This window comes from Micropterus salmoides, unplaced genomic scaffold (genome assembly GCF_014851395.1).
Source record: "Micropterus salmoides isolate LMB-PRFRI ecotype aquatic unplaced genomic scaffold, ASM1485139v1 Ms_hic_scaffold_9, whole genome shotgun sequence".
NCBI classification, from domain to species: domain Eukaryota; kingdom Metazoa; phylum Chordata; class Actinopteri; order Centrarchiformes; family Centrarchidae; genus Micropterus; species Micropterus salmoides.
In genome coordinates, this window is record NW_024044681.1 from 38,251,837 (window position 1) to 38,267,917 (window position 16,081).

The 16,081-nt window shown below is 42.6% G+C and overlaps 2 protein-coding genes across 2 annotated transcripts; both read right to left on the reverse strand.

The window, feature by feature from the left end:
* Positions 1–2,622: 2,622 nt before the first annotated feature.
* On the reverse strand, positions 2,623–9,814 carry LOC119894780 (nebulette-like). The gene is made up of 7 exons (XM_038707449.1): positions 9,793–9,814; positions 8,290–8,400; positions 7,643–7,753; positions 7,242–7,352; positions 6,977–7,084; positions 3,632–3,742; positions 2,623–2,813 (listed from the first exon to the last, which is right to left on the reverse strand). Exons 3-7 carry the CDS (start codon positions 7,751–7,753, stop codon positions 2,661–2,663), a joined length of 594 nt encoding a protein of 197 aa, XP_038563377.1. The 5' UTR covers positions 8,290–8,400; positions 9,793–9,814; the 3' UTR covers positions 2,623–2,660.
* On the reverse strand, positions 9,798–15,431 carry LOC119894779. The gene is made up of 9 exons (XM_038707448.1): positions 15,325–15,431; positions 14,340–14,450; positions 13,955–14,065; positions 13,520–13,630; positions 13,333–13,442; positions 12,909–13,016; positions 11,274–11,384; positions 10,337–10,447; positions 9,798–9,904 (listed from the first exon to the last, which is right to left on the reverse strand). The coding sequence occupies exons 1-9, from the start codon at positions 15,403–15,405 to the stop codon at positions 9,880–9,882; spliced, it is 879 nt and encodes a 292-aa protein (XP_038563376.1). The 5' UTR covers positions 15,406–15,431; the 3' UTR covers positions 9,798–9,879.
* Positions 15,432–16,081: the final 650 nt, after the last annotated feature.

The following is a 16,081-nucleotide window of genomic DNA, read 5'->3' on the forward strand; positions in this document are numbered from 1 at the left end:
AAAAGAATGCAGTAAAACTCTCAGATAATGATCAAATTAACCGGGCTGGTAAACAAAATATGTCTCCCGTGCTCCTTCAGCCCGTGGATCAGTTTTATTGTAACAGCGTTTTGGAGAAGCAGGGCAGTCTGGGCTGCTGTTGTCTAGGTGGTGTACGTTATACGCTCCAGTTAGCGTCAACATTGCTCGGTCAACAGACGTGAAACCAGAAAGCATCAGGCCCTGTGCCCCAGTTTACCCGGAGCTGTGATGTTCTGCCCTCTGGGCCCGATAGGCACCAAGCAATGAACCTCATCTGTGAATCAAGCAGTCCAAGTCTACACTCATCTTCATCACACTGCAGCTCCACTCCTTCAGATTCCTGGTGGCACTTTTGTATTTTTGTATTAAACTGAATCCATCAGGCCAGATTTTCCTCACACCTGACTCTGCTTATTTCTGGGCTCTGTGATCAGTTTAGAGTTTATGATCTCCTGCATTATTTAAAGCAGTATAGATGTGTTCTGGTCCTATTACTGTCACTCAAATGCACCAAAATGAAATTGTTCTGCTGCATACAAATCTCAGTTTGAGCACATTTACTGACACATTTTTGTAAATAATGAAATCAATGTCATGTTGGAAAAACCTCCAGCTGCTGGAGACAGTGAAGGTCATCTGAGGCAAACCGTTATCATCCAATCTGGTCCTTCTTGGTGAAAGGTTCATAAAGTTTGAATCCCTTTTAAGTTGACATAAGAGTACTCCACCTGCTCCAGGTTTTAACTCTTTCTGAGTGGCCTTGCCTGAAAACAGCAGCATCAAAAAGTTAAGATAGTTTAAAGTAGATTTACATCCGTGGTATTTTGAGAGGTGTCAGTTTTCAGAAGCGATCCGGTGAAATGTGTGTCTGCCCCAGTTTATCAGCTTCAACCTGCCACTGCTGTTTGTCTTCACTGTGTGTGTGTGTGTGTGTGTGTGTGTGTGTGTGTGTAGGCAGTAGGTCAGTGTCTGTGTCCTCAGGCGGTAGAGCACAACACAGCTGCTCTCCGTGTTCATGCCTCAGCAAACAAAATGATACCAACCCTCTCCCTCTATATGTGTGTGTGTGTGTTAAGCATCTTGGGATGTTGCTGTTTAAAGGCCTCACATTTGCTGTGAGTCTCTCCTGACCTGCTGCAAACTGAGCTCTTAATTACAAGCTATAAACGCCCAAAAGGCTGCTCTTTACTTTACTGTAACTGTAAAACAACAGCCATGATGACAGTCTGCTCTAAGGCCTCATCTACAACACTTTCGCATTCGAGTTTTAAAACGAATGTGCTCTCTGTCCACACCAGCATTTTAGCTGCGTATCAGAGTTGATCTCCGTCTACAACGACTGAAAACGCACTTCAAGTGGCCTTTAACGTATACTTGGCATGCGCATAAACATAACGCAGATGGTCTATTTGTAGTTACAGAAGATTGGCGAAAGAATAAAGTACTGCAGACAAAGAACAGCACCAGATTTTATTTTGCATGGACCAATAACAAGCTGGGACTGTTACTGAATGTAACACGGGACGTAAAAGCGTCTGTGGCGGCGGGAAAAAAAACTCGGAGTTATCGCAAAGTAAATACAGCGACATGCACAGTACAAGTGGAGGCTATAAGTGTTATTTGCACGGTATAAAATATTTTAATAGAAATACCAAAACCAAAACTCTGTCAGTAGTTTCTACTTTGCATGACTTAAGAGATCTAATCAGAGAGCCAAATGTGAGCGTCTGTGTAATTGTTTCTAAAGTCCTCCGTTTTTGCCCGTATGCACTAAAACGCTACCCGGAGTTTTAAAACCAAAAACGGGTTTGGCAGTGTTTTCAAACTTCTCCGTTTTAGGTCTTCGTTTTCACCATTTTAGTCTGGACAGTAGATGCAAATGTTGAAAAAGTTCTCAGGCCTAATGTGCCACCCTCACAGACTCTCAGACTTTGAGGCGCGTTCCCAGGAAGTCCGTGAGGGCTTATGGACCCTTTTCGTATGTTTCTGCAGACTTTGACTGAGGGAATAGCCCACAGTTCATAGCGGTATGATGTGAAACACGGGGGTTAGCAGGGGAAGCCCGGAAGCGAGAGAAATATCACGGCAAATCCGCGTTATAAGAGAAGAAGGAAAAAAAGGGTTCAACTAGGCCCTTATTTATTTTATATTTACCCTTTAACAGTGTATTGATTAATTATAAATATATATATTGACATATACCTCATATTACCTCTCCTCCACTCTGAAGGGCAAGAGCCTGCAGGACTTAAAAATAAGGAAAAACATAAAATAAAAAGTGTGCAACGTGATTCAGCGTCGTCAAGGTAACGTGATAAAGTGGTAAAGTGCTGTCCCGTTCCTGTTTACAGCATTTTGAGCCCTTGCAGCCTCTTAAACTCGTCTGTAAAGTCTGTGAGGGTTCAGGGCTGAGGGGGGACATTGGGATTGGGCCTCAGTTTTAAAATGAAAAAGCAGCAGTGTGTACGGGGACTGAGAGATCTTGATAAGTGGAACTACAGGAAAGCCATTATGCCATTTTGATTGACATTTACTTTATACCCAAAGTTTATTACAGCAGTGAGAGCGCTCAAAGTTTCTCTTCCTGCATTGAAAGTCACAGTTTGAAGCTATTAAAATCATCTGCAAAGAGTCATTTTCTATCTCACACTGTGAAGGTCACAGAGCTCCGTTAGACTCACGTCACTCTGCGTCTTGGTCAGCTCTTTAGCGAAGACGGTCTCGATGGTTTGGGGCATCTGGGCGTACAGACTGCAGCCAGCTTCCTTCCTCCCCTCCTTCCTGTAAGCTTTCTGCAAAACAAAACATTTGACATTTTACTGTGCAAAATATTAAAAGCACCGATCAAATTATGCCTCAAGTGGTTTCGCTGCCTCACCAATATGCTAGTTTGAATACAAAGTGTAATACAAAGGCACAAGTACCAGTTTTAAATATTATTATATCAATATCATTTTAATTAGGATTAGAAATACACCAATTTGATCCCGGGGATCGGTATCAGGATTTGGGGTGAAGATTGGATCGATGCGTCTGTAATTAGATCCTTTGGTGTAATTAACCTTACTAAAAGGGATCAAAATGATGGCGACCTCTATCTCACGGCAGACCACATTTCCCATAGCCCCTATTGTTCCTCTCTATCAAATGATTTCCAAATTAGCTGTAGAAACTGTGAACTGATGGGTGTGTGATGTATTCACACTGGAGAATGAGTTATGAGTTTAATAAGACATAATTAAAAATGCCAGTTTACAGGCTTTAATCACTCGATCGTTCGTCGTGATGTTGATGGACACCGTTGTTCCACTAATTAACACACAACTGAGATGAAGGAGATCCTACTCACAGCTCATCCAAACTGTGGACAATGAAGAAACTTTAAAGATAGGCTTTAAAGATATCTCTGCATCTGAAAATTAAAGGGTTTTGTCCAAGTCTCCCTGGCAGCAGGATGTTCTTATATAGTTACCAAAGTAGATTTATGTGTTGGAAGCTTTTGTTACATGTTACTGAGCAAACAGAATCTCATACTTGGTACCCAGAGAAGATGATAGTTTAAATATCAATGATGAAAACATGTTTGCAGACTGTGACTAAAGTTTTGTACCTCGCTGTGCAGCTGAGTTTGCTCCTTGGCATGCTGAGTGTCTTTGGTCTCAGGCAGCAGAGAATACAGACTGTTAACCAGCTCCTTCCTACCCGCCTCCTTGTATTTGCTCTGGGGATAGAAAACAACAACAACATCAGATCAATAACTGCACAGTGAAACAGTGTACAATCCTGCTACAGAAATGAGCAACACAACAAATTTCTTTTGTCTCTTGTAGAGTCTCTTATCTCCATCGTGTTTCAATAGTTTCAGCACACAAAGGGAGATTATCCTCACTCTGCTTCAAGTTTACTGTTACTTGCTAATATTTTACTGTTCGCTAGTTTCCATTTTTGTTTTAAAATGAATGAGAACCATTCAGTATCACCTTACTGTGGTGGAGAGGTTTGCGTGCCCCTGGAGGCTGTCTGTTGTCTAGAGCCCAGTGCTCCTGGTAGGGTCTCCCATGGAAAAGTGTTTCCAGGTGAGGGGCCAGACTGAGAATGGTTCACACAGACCCTCATGAAAAATCGAGGAAGAGGAGGTGGTCGGGTTTGCCATGGAGCCCGGCCAGACACAGCCCGAAACAGCAACGTGACACCCCCCTCTCCATCCATAGGAAGATCCACAGGGTTGGGTGCGCTGCCACATGGGTGGCGGTGAAGCACAGTCTCGGTTCTGGAACCGTACTCCTTGATAGGGGATGGACCCTATTTTTTCTCTGGAGTTGCCCAGGGTGTGAGGCACCGGGCGGATGTGGGGATACTCACAAGCCCCCAGCTGAGCGCTGCTATGTTGGAGTTTACTCCGGTAAACGAGAGGGTCGCCTCCCTACACCTTCGGGTTGTGAAAACTCTGACTGTTGTTTGTGCATATGCACCAAGCAGCAGTTCAGAGTACTCGGCCTTCTTGATCCCACGGGTCTTGCGGGACCCAACACAAATCGCACCGGGAGCAGGTGGTTTTAACTCGTACTCTCTCATTACGTCTCCTTAGTTGTCAGAAGTGAGGTTTACTCACTGCGCAGCCTCGCTGGTTTCCATCACCCGAAGGGCTGCAGCCTCTGCTGTGGCACATGCAAAGCAGCGGGTGTGGGAGAAGTTTGGAGAAGACATGGAGAAGGACTTTTGGTCGGCACCAAAGTGCTTCTGGAGAACTGTCCGCTACCTCCAAGCTGTGTACAGTAAGGATGGGAATCTGTTGACCTCAACTGAGGAGGTAATTGGGAGGAGGAAGGAACACTTTGAGGAACTCCTAAATCTGACTGCCTCTCTAGTAGAGGCAAAGCAGGAGGTTGATGGGGGATTCTCATCAATTATCCTGGTGGAAGTCACTGAGGTAGTCAAACAACTCCACAGTGGCAAAGCCCCAGGGATTGATGAGATCCGCCCAGAAATGCTAAAAGCTTTGGGTGTGGAGGGGCTGTCTTGGATGACACGTCTCTTTAACATTGCGTGGAAGTCGGGTATAGTGCCCAAGGAGTGGCAGGAGTGTCCAAAAAGGGGGACCAGAGAGTGTGTGCCAACTACAGGGCTATCACACTTCTCAGGCTCCCCGGTAAAGTCTACTCCAAGGTGCTGGAAAGGAGGGTTCGGCCAATAGTCGAACCTCGGATAGAAGAGGAACAATGCGGTTTTTGTACTGGGTTGTGGAACAACGGACCAGGTCTTTACTCTCACAAGGATCCTGGAGTGGGCTTGTCCATCCAGTCTACATGTGTTTTGTAGATCTGGAGAAGGCATATGACCGGGTCCCCCGGGAGGTGCTGCGGGAGTTTGGGGTGAGGGTGTCCCTTCTCAGGGCTGTCCAATCGCTGTACATCCAAAGCGAGAGCTGTGTCCGAGTACAAATAGCAGTAAGTCGGACTCTTTCCAGGTGGGAGTTGGCCTTCGCCAGGGTTGCGCTTTGTCACCAATCCCTGTTTGTGATATTCATGGACAGGATATCAAGGCATAGTCGTGGCGAGTAGGGGATGCGGTTCGGTGAGCTTGGGATCTTGTCACTGCTTTTTGCGGATGATGTGGTCCTGATGGCATCATCGGTCCGTGACCTTCAGCTCTCACTGGATCGGTTCGCAGCAGTGTGTGAAGTGGTTGGGATGAGGATTAGCACTTCTAAATCTGAGACCATGGTTCTCAACAGGAAACCAGTGGAGTACCAACTCCAGGTAGGGAATGAGTCCTTACCCCAAGTGAAGGAGTTCAAGTACCTCGGGGTCTTGTTCACGAGTGAGGGGAGACTGGAGCAGGTGGTTGGCCGGAGAATCGGAGCAGCGGGGGCGGTATTGCACTCGTTTTACCGCACCGTTGTGACGAAAAGAGAACTGAGCTCTCGATCTATCGGTCAATTGTCATTCCTACCCTCACCTATTGTCATGAAGGTTGGGTCATGACCGAAAGAACGAGATTGTGGGTACAAGCGGCTGAAATGGGTTTCCTCAGGCGAGTGGCTTGTGTCTCCCTTAGAGACAGGGTGAGAAGCTCAGCTATCCGCGAGGAGCTCAGAGTAGAGTCGCTGCTCCTTTGCGTCGAAAGGAGCCAGTTTAGGTTGTTTGCTTATTGATGCTTATTTTTGGGCATCACGGAGGAACATTTCAGATGATTTCCAAACGGGCAAGCGTAGCAGGGAAGTATAAAGGATGATGATTTAATAGAATATTAACATGTTTGCTGATGGAAAGGAAGGGACAGGAATGGAAAAGAAAAGAAATTAAAAGAGAAGGGAGAGGAAGGGAAGGATAGGAAAGGACAGGAAAAGAAAGAAGAGAAGGAAAGAAAAGGAAAGAGAAGGAAACGAAAAGAAAGGGAAGGTATGGACAAGACAGGAAAGGACAGGAAAGAAAAGGAAAGAAAAGGGACGGAAAGGACAGGAAAAGGAAGGGACAGACAGGACAGTTAAGGAAAGGGAAGGAAGGGAAAGGAAAGGAAAGAAAAAAGATGGAAAGGGAAGGAAAAGGAAGGGAGGTGTAGGAAATGAAATGAAAGGACAAGAAAGTAGAGGGAAGGAAAAGGAAGGGAAAGAACAGGACTATAAACTTGTTTGCTGATGCCATAAAAACTAATTTTGACAAAAATAAACATATAATCTGATCAAATATTTTTGAAATTCAAATGTAAGACTTAAGGCCTGCAGGCACATTGTGAAATATCAGTTAATTAACAGTGACAATTTAAATATTATTTACAGAATCTGGTGAATGGATAAAGTCACCTTGTGGTGATGCATGACTAACAAAGCAACAACTAAGAACCTTAAGCGAAGCACAACCACACACTGTGAGTTATCAACCCAGCGCACAAGCTGTCTTTTTCAGGCAAACAGACTAAAATGTGCACAGTAACACAGAGAGTGAGTGTTTCCTACCTCGCTGTGTGTCTCAGCCATCTCTCTAGCAAACTGAGTCTCCAGGGTTTCAGACAGCAGAGAGTATAACGTGTTGGGCAGATCCTCTTTGTCCTTCTTGTACTTTGTCTAACCAAAATAAATATGCAGATATGAATATACTTTTTTCAGAGAACATGTTGTCATTTCCACTCCTGAAAACATAAGCGAGTATGAAACAATGTGAAGAAATACACTGCATGCAACGATAACTTAAAGAAACACACACACTGCTCTGGCCTCTAACCTCACTCTGAAGATCAGAGATCTGCTTGGCGAACTCGGTCTCTTTGGTCTCCGGCATGTGGTGGAAAACACTGCTGCTGATCTCCTGTCTGCCTTTCTGCTTGTATTTATTCTGCAACACACACACGCACACACACCAAGATGTATATACAACAAAAACGGGCTGTTTGTCCTGTTATTTGCTCTTGATGTTTCTTTTCTTTTAGCCTAAACTAAACAATCATATTACAGGAAACAGTCTGTTAGGATTAAGTATAGAGTTTATGTGTATCAAGGGAACATTTCATGACATCTTGAGCCCAATTTTTCTTTTTATAAGTAACATTCAACCCATCCACTAAGGTATGTAGCAGAGAAAATAAACCAAAGGGTGTGATCATGCCTTGTAAAAAGTCCACCCACCTCACTCTGAAGCTCCATGGCGGCTTTAGCAAACTTCATCTGTTCTGTCTCAGGCAGCAGTGAGTACAGGTTGGTGCTCAGCTCTTTCTTACCTGCTTCCTTGTACTTCATCTGGAGAAGACAGACAGGACAGGACAGGACAGGAAAAGAAAGGAAAGGAAAGGAAAGAAAAGAAAAGGAAAAGACAGAAATGTGAAGGAAAGGAAAGGACAGGAAAGAAAAGTACAGTACAAGTAAGGACAGGGCAGAACAGGACAAGAAAGGAAACGAAAGTACAAGTAAGGAAAGGACAGTACAAGGAAGCAAAGTAAAGGATCAGACAGGACAGGAAAGGAAAGTGAAGGACAGGACAAGTCAAAGTCAGATACTCGGCTGACACCATGCGATGCTGACTGAATTCTGTCTTCACATGTTATAAACAAGCTGTTTGTTGTTCACAGAGAATAAGATAGTGTCTTCATCCAGTCCAGGGATCCCAAGCTGCAGAACATTTGTAGACCAGGGCCCCTGATGATTCAAAAGAAAGTCCTGGACTGTTTTGGAAACTCCCACATTTGAAGGTCCACAAAGAACCAGCAGGCCTGGAGGTGTTCATCTTTTTGTGCTCTATTTACCAATCTGTCCTCTGCATGTAAGTGTTTGTGTACCTGACTCTGCAGCTCACTAGCCTCTTTAGCATGGAGCGTCTCCAGGGTTTCAGGCAACTGGTGGTACAGACAGCTGCTCGCCTCCTTCCTGCTCGCCTCCTTGTACTTGGCCTGAAAGAAAAACATCACCAGTTAGACGCCGTTTCCACCACACACCTCTGCTTTAGCTCGCAGTCAGAAATGTGAGCCAGTGCTGCTGTTTGCGTCTGCACTGAAACCATTTTAGGGAGTATGTTTGGCTTTAGGTGAACAAAAAAAGGTTTGCTGTGTTGTTTTGCTCTGCTCTTCACAGCAATGACCTGTCAATAAAACCCTGTGGGTGGACTTTCTTTATTGATTCAGGTGGCTCTCTCCAGACAGACCACTGCTTCATTTATTAATTCATGGTTTTACTAATGGAGGTTCTACAAATTCAGGGACTTCTTTATGCATTTGTGCCTGAGTAACAGGGTCATTATCTGATGTGTTCATATCTTTTCAATACAGAATATATTTGTTTTTATCTTAAAGAGGTGGTATTGTGCTCATTTTCAGGATCAAAATGTTATTTAGGGGTTGTACCAGAAGAGGTTTACATGGTTTAATTTTCACACATTGTTGCAGCTCCTCTTTTCACCCTGTGTGTTGAAGGCTTCGTTTTAGCTATGGAGTGATGCATCTTACCTCTACAGGATCTTTGTTGGGAGTTGCACATGCGCAGTTCCTATTTAAGGACTACTAGCCAATCAGAAGCAGAGAAGGGCGGGTCAGTGAGAAGCCAACACGGCTTTATTTCAGCTGTACATGTTGCCGACCAGCTTGGCAACATGGACTGGAGCAAGAGCTTCAGAGTGGTGAGTTATTAATCTGTAACAAAAGTATCTTTCATCCATAATGTTTTAACTGAGCTCTGTCTCTACATCACAGGAACAACTTTATGTCCACTGACTGCCTGGAGGGTAGCTGGTGTTTGGAAGGAGAGGAGAGCTGTGTGCTGCAGCTCGCTGTTTTTACACCGGTGTTTTTGAGGGCGTGTCGGAGTAGCCGCTTGGCGAGCGTTATATGAGGCGCATTTAGCTTTCATCCCTGTGACGTCACAGACAAACTGGACTACAAACGAGCTGTTTTCAGGCAGTTCAGAGCAGAGTTTTCTGTGGGAGATGGGAACTCCCTTTGGGCTGGACTTCTTTGCAAACCTATTACATGCACAAAAAAAGATATACAACTCAATAGAAAAATAAAAAAAGCCAAAAAGCATAATACCACCTCTTTAACTTGTATATTTTGATCGTTACGCACCACAACACCAAAGCATTCCTTTATATGTGATAACCTGGCCATAAACCTGTTTCTAAAATAAATATGTTATTAATGTGAAAAGACCCTGACCTTTAACTGTGCTAAATTTGACAGTGACAGTGTTTTCGGTGGTACAGCGGCTCAGTGGTAAGTTCTGTTGCCTCACAGCAAGAAGGTCCTGAGCTTGAATCCAGTGAAAAAGATAAAGAAACAGGGGCAGCTCACCTCGCTCTGCAGCTCTGAGACAGTTTTTTGCTAACTGAGTCTCAGCAGTTTCTGGTAGCTGAGAGTATAAACTCTGAGAGCGGCTCTTCATCCCGTCCTCCTTGTATTTGCTCTGGACAAAGAGAGGCAGAAGACACTGAAGACGACATCCAACTCATTCTGACATCAGGACTAAAACAGTCTGAGGGATAGGCGGAGTGACATCTGTTAACATCCTCATGTGTACATATTATTACAAGTGTGTGTAAATTATGAATCGTTACTGCAGGATCGGTATTTCAATACTCACAAGCTTTGGTATCAATTATTATTTAATCATAGTATTTCTGTAACATCTGGTCATTGCTTACACACTCAGTACTTTTGCTTTGGTGATAAATGTGCTATTGATTGTGTCATGTGATTCCAATTTAAGAGTAAGGATTTTTTTTTTTCCTGAAAATAGCCATTACTTTGAAAAATGTATCGTACAAAAAATGGGAAAACATCTCAAATTTAAAAAAGTTCTGTATCGCCCATCCCCAAACGTGTGTGTGTACTTTACTTCGCTCTGCAGGTCGGACATCTTGGCGGCGAGCTGCGTCTCAGCCGTTTGCGGCAGCTGAGCGTACAAACTGGACGACATCGACTTCTTCCCGCTTTGCTTGTATTTGTTCTGAAGGAAACGGCAGCAGGTGGAAAATTAATTCAGACAGACTGTTTTAATTCAGCTTGAAATCACTGTGTGTTTCTTTGATTTGGTCATTTTAAGGAGCAAAAACTAAAATTACACATGATCAGCATCATCCCACAGGGTTTACGTTCAACCAAGTGAAAACTTTTATAATTGATTCTTTCTTTTAAGGATTTGCTGGTTTTTTTATGTTTAACTAGTGTGATTTGTGTTTCGCCTGTTGGTCAAACAAAGTAAGCAATCAGATGAAATACATTTAAACTGACAAGAAGCTCTGAATCACTTTGGTTCAGTCCTAATGGCCACCTCGTGCAGACTAAATTTGAGCCTGCAATTAATGAGCTAAAAGAAAACTAATCTCCTGGTCCAAACCTCAAACCACCACTTTTGATTTGCAGAAGACCAGAGAGAGAGCATTGTTCATTTCAGGAGACTGCATGAGTAGTTTCTGTTGTATTTCTCCTGAATATTTCAGTTACTTTACATAAAAATTTCCGTTCCTCAGCGAGATAATGCTGACAAAATATTGCTGTACCAGCTACAAACAGCATTGAAAATATCCACCACATTTAGCCCAGTGTCTTCAAAGCACAAAATAACTGGCTCATTCATTACTTCTTTGAAGAGTGACGATTGCACTCAGTTTGAGCTTCTCGCTGTCTGAATAATGCACGACAGTGAGTGTGCAGAATGCAAATCTCAAATCTGTCATTGAATTACATCAGGACAATCAGCTGCTTCATGACAGTTGACTGTTCACTGCCGAACAAACTGAGCATGCAGATGAGTGAATAATGGATGGGTGTACCTCGCTCTGCAGCTCAGTAACCTCCTTAACACGCTGCGTCTCCAGAGTCTCAGGCAGCTGGTGGTACAGAGAACTGCTGGCTTCTTTCTTCCCTGCTTCCTTGTACTTGACCTGCAGGAGGAAGAACAGGTCAAATTTCTGTTTGTTTCATGATCACATACATTTTTACGGCTTCTCCTCCTTCACAACAAATATCACATTATGAGAGGCGCCTGCAGCAAATATTTTAATACATGTCCACCTCTCTTTGTTGTGGCTGACTATTGTGGTTTTGCTGGCTTTTATTCAGAACTGTTTAAATTCTCAGCACCACTTGATTTGAAAAGAACTAAAATGAACATTTTTGCCGTTTTGTCTGCAGATGTCAGATTCACTTAAAAACCAAAAGGCAGGAGCTACAGGTGAAGAGGCACCAGAGGAAAACACATTAAACACAGATAACATAATAGAGCTTTTCAGAAGAGAGTAAATCCACTCTGAATGTGTTTCAGCAGCACAGGAGGAGGAGGAGAGAGGTATCCAGCAGCTCTGAAACGGTTTCTGATAACGAGACCAGAATAGACAACAGTGGTCAGTTTATCTACAACGTGTTAACATGCTGGAGCGCCTGAGACGGAGCACACACACCTCATTTTGTCTCTTAGGACTGACGCCCACACATTCCCTGAAGACTTTCCCTAACATATGAAAGGTGGTTTTCTGTTAGTGAACACATCTCATGATAAAAACCAACAATGTCTTATTATCAGTACTTTCTGTCTTCCCTACCCTGTCCGTGGTCTGTTGGCCGTCCGAAGCACACTGCTTCCTACTAAAAATGCATATCTTTAACACCTCACAATTATAAAGTTTCATGTTCAAAAAGACTGCATTTGCTGGGGACTATTTCCGGCGGCGGATGAATCCACATGTGGTGCTCCAGTGAGTGTTTGGGACAGCAGGACAGTGCATGTGATCACATCACTCCTTTTTAAACTTCATTACACTGGCTCCGAGTATGTTTGATAAGATATTTTAAAATGTTACTGATTACTTTTAAGGCTCTTCATAGCCTTTACCCCGGCTATATCTCTGATCTTTTTAGTACCGTATGCACCGGCACGTACCTTGAGATCCTTGGACAGAGGTCTGTTGTCTGGCCTGACTTAAAACTAAAGGGAACAGAGCGTTTGCAGTCATGGCCCCGAGGCTCTGAAACAGCCTGCCCGAGGAAATCTTATCTATAAATCTTATTTTCCCCACTTGTAAAAGCACTTTTTTAAAACTGCTCTATAAACAAAGATAATTATTATTATTTATATATGTGGGTCTGAGTCAGAATAAACTACAGAGTGTGTGTTCATGGTGATAAAGGAACATGTCAGCCGGTGCAGCATTGAGGCTCACTGATGTTTTAATAGTGTCTGGACAACAATGGAGGAAGAGGAGACATCAGGCTGTGAGACATATTCAGGACTTGTGAGGAGATACATTCATTGTTGGTCTGAGTCTACATATGAGGTTTACTGCCAAAAAAAAAAAAAAGAATATTAGCAGTGTTATGAATTATGGTTTCCTCTGTAAAGAGCAGCTTAAGTCCCCACAATCTGACAGCGTGAACAGATTTATGGTGTCACAACATGATGAGTTTCCCACCTCGCTGTGTGTCTCAGCCATCTCTTTGACAAACTGAGTCTCCAGAGTTTCAGGCAGCAGAGAGTATAACGTGTCGGGCAGATCCTCTTTGTCCTTCTTGTACTTTGCCTTGAAAGAAAATGAAATAAAAGTTGATGAAAAATTCTGTGACATCTTCCACTTTTTGAACCAGAGTCATGGTGTGAAATTCACCCAGCTGTTTAGATTATGTTCAGAGTATTTCATAAAAGGTTTACTATATTATAACCTAACTAGGAAAAGGACCTTGATCTAAAACAATATATTGTACTGTGGAAATTTAGTGAAATCAAAATAGTCAAAAAAAGGTTCTTCAAATTAAATTTCTGTATAAAATACTGAGAAAAGGCTTCTGATGGACCTATCCACCTGCAGACCACCTGTATGAGGCGTTCAGGGTCCTCACCTCGCTCTGTATCTCTGACATATGCTTGGCAAACTGGGTCTCTGCCGTCTCAGGGAGGAGCGAGTACAAGTTCGTTCTGACGTCCTTCTTCCCCCTTCTTTATACTTCACCTGAGAAAGAGCACACAGAGCTTACTCTACCGTACAGATACCCTGCGGTGATGCCTTTGTGTCGGGGTGTTCCTCACCTCGCTGTAAATGTCTCTCAGCTCTTTAGCCAGCTGTGTCTCTGTGGTTTCAGGCAGCTGGTGATACAGAGAACCGCTCGCCTCCTTCCTGCCGTCCTGCTTGTATTTCACCTGCATAAAGACGGCCGGACAGAGCGAAAACACACAGAAGTAAGCTTTTTCACGAGGTTTTAAATTTAAATTACTGCTATTTTAGCAGACAACAGCAAAAATATGCACAAATATCCCAAATTAAATTTAAATAAACCAGGATTTATTGTTTCTTTCTGCTTTTCTAGAGAAAGCTGAAGATTAACAATTCTCCAAATTATGCAGTTTATGCAGCTCACTGGACACAGCAACACTTTCTTATTAATTGTCGACTCCCATTAGCTCATGGCCAAAGGTCCAGTGGAAAGCCTGGACCTGAACACACCATGCTGTCTCTGTACACACCTGACTCTGCAGCTGTGAAACCTCTTTAGCGTGCAGAGTGTCCAGAGTCTCAGGCAGCTTCGAGTACAGAGAGCTGGACGCGTCTTTCTTCCCTGCTTCTTTATATTTGGTCTGAAAAGAACAAAGGAAACATGGCTGCAGTTAAAAAGCCACATTTTACTCTGACGTTTGGTTTTAGGGGAGAGAGAAACACTTCTTTTAAACTTTGGTTGTATCAGATTGTTTTGGTCTAAAATAAATCATCAGCAAACTAATAAGGACAGAAGTTCTCCAACCTTCTTACAGGAAATCATTGAGTCCTTCAGATTCAGCACATTGCTTTAACTTTAATCATAATAGCACGCTGTAGTTAAATGTAATTAAATGAACTACTCTCTTGCCGTACCTCACTCTGCATTTCAGATACAGCTTTGGCAAACTGGATTTCGTTGGTCTCTGGGAGCTGGGAGTAAACACTGATGGTTTGGCTCTTCTTCCCACTCTCCTTATACTTGTTCTGGAGATGAGAAGACAACAGGACATATTCAGAGGGACATTTTATCAAGCCCTTGTTTGCAGTAGATGCATGTCTTCTTCAAACTCTACGTGTATTTTTACACGCTTAAATACTCGCTTGTTTTTGCAGCTACAAAAGTGCAAGTCAAGATGATTGGATTCAGAATCGGCTCGCCATCTACAGAAAACGCAACAAACGCCAAATTCTTTCTTTTCAGTTTCATTCTCAAAGTTTTCAAAGGTCAGTGTGAGTCTGTGTGTGCTGTACCTCACCCTGTATTTACTTACTAGTAAATACAGGGTGAGTACTGCACTTAAGTACAGTTTTGAGATACTTGCATTTTAAGTTAAGTATTTCCAATTATTGCTACAATATTGTACTTTTTACTCCACCACAAGTATTTGATAGCTTTATATATACTGGTATTTTTGCAGATCAACTAATAAATGAGCTCCCCAGCAGTTTATAAAGCAGTTTAAATTAGCTCATTAATGGATCACTGATTATAAACCTCTTATATATTATATATTACTGCAACGGGCCATTCTGCATGATGAGTACTTTACTTCTAATTTACATTCATTGTTAAGCCCATACTTATGTACATTTATTTAAATTAAGAGTTTGAATGCAGGACCTTTACATTTAGTATTTCCACACTGTGTATTGAGCAAAACATCTCCAGAGTCCAGATTCATCATCAAACTGAACAAGCTCAAAATGTGTTTTTCTCACGTGTGAACTATAAAAAGAGTTGTGCTTGTCTCTGATGTTTAGCTTAGAGAGTGTTTTCTGTTCTCTCCATCACGCAGGCCAATCAAACTAGATACGTAGATATATGTTTCATAAGAAACACTGTGTGTGTGTGCCATACCTCACTCTGTATCTCAGTCATCTCTCGAGCGAAGTGGGTCTCTGAGGTTTCAGGGAGCTGAGAGTACAGAGACGACGTCATCTCCTTCCTCCCTTCATCTTTGTACTTTTTCTGTCGGAAACAAAGAGAACATAAAAAACCTCTGATTAATCTCCAGTAAAAACCGGATGCAGTTTTACACAAGCATCTATTTCATAACCGCTTTATGATTTAAAGGGCCACTTTCACATTCACCCCTACTGATGTCTCGCCATGGTTTTTGTTTTATTTGTCCAGGTGTTGTGATCTGATCTGTCGCTAAGATTTCTGCCTCCAACACAATTCAAGGAGGAGAATGGTTCGTTTGTGAAAAGTTATACTTCAACACCAACATATCCTCATATTAAGTCAAAATATAATTTAATTTAATCAGTTTAATTCAGCAGGGTCAGTACACGTTAATAAAACATTGAAGTAAATGCGACAGAGTTAGATAAAAACTATTTTTCTCTGTAGTCCCTGGGCAGTTGTTACATATCAGCCTATGAATCATATATAACTTATGTTGTGGGGGTAACGGGCTTTAAATGTATATTACAGGCTGCCCAAAACTCCCAGCATATTGGCAAAATATGAAATAAGAGAAGAGTTGGTGTTGGTGTTGGATTTTAATGTGACTTTTATTATCTGTATCCTACATACCAGACAAAATTATAAGTTCAAAATAAGTTATTAATTAAACAAATGCTGAAGCCAAACAAAGGATGAAGCTGTTGTT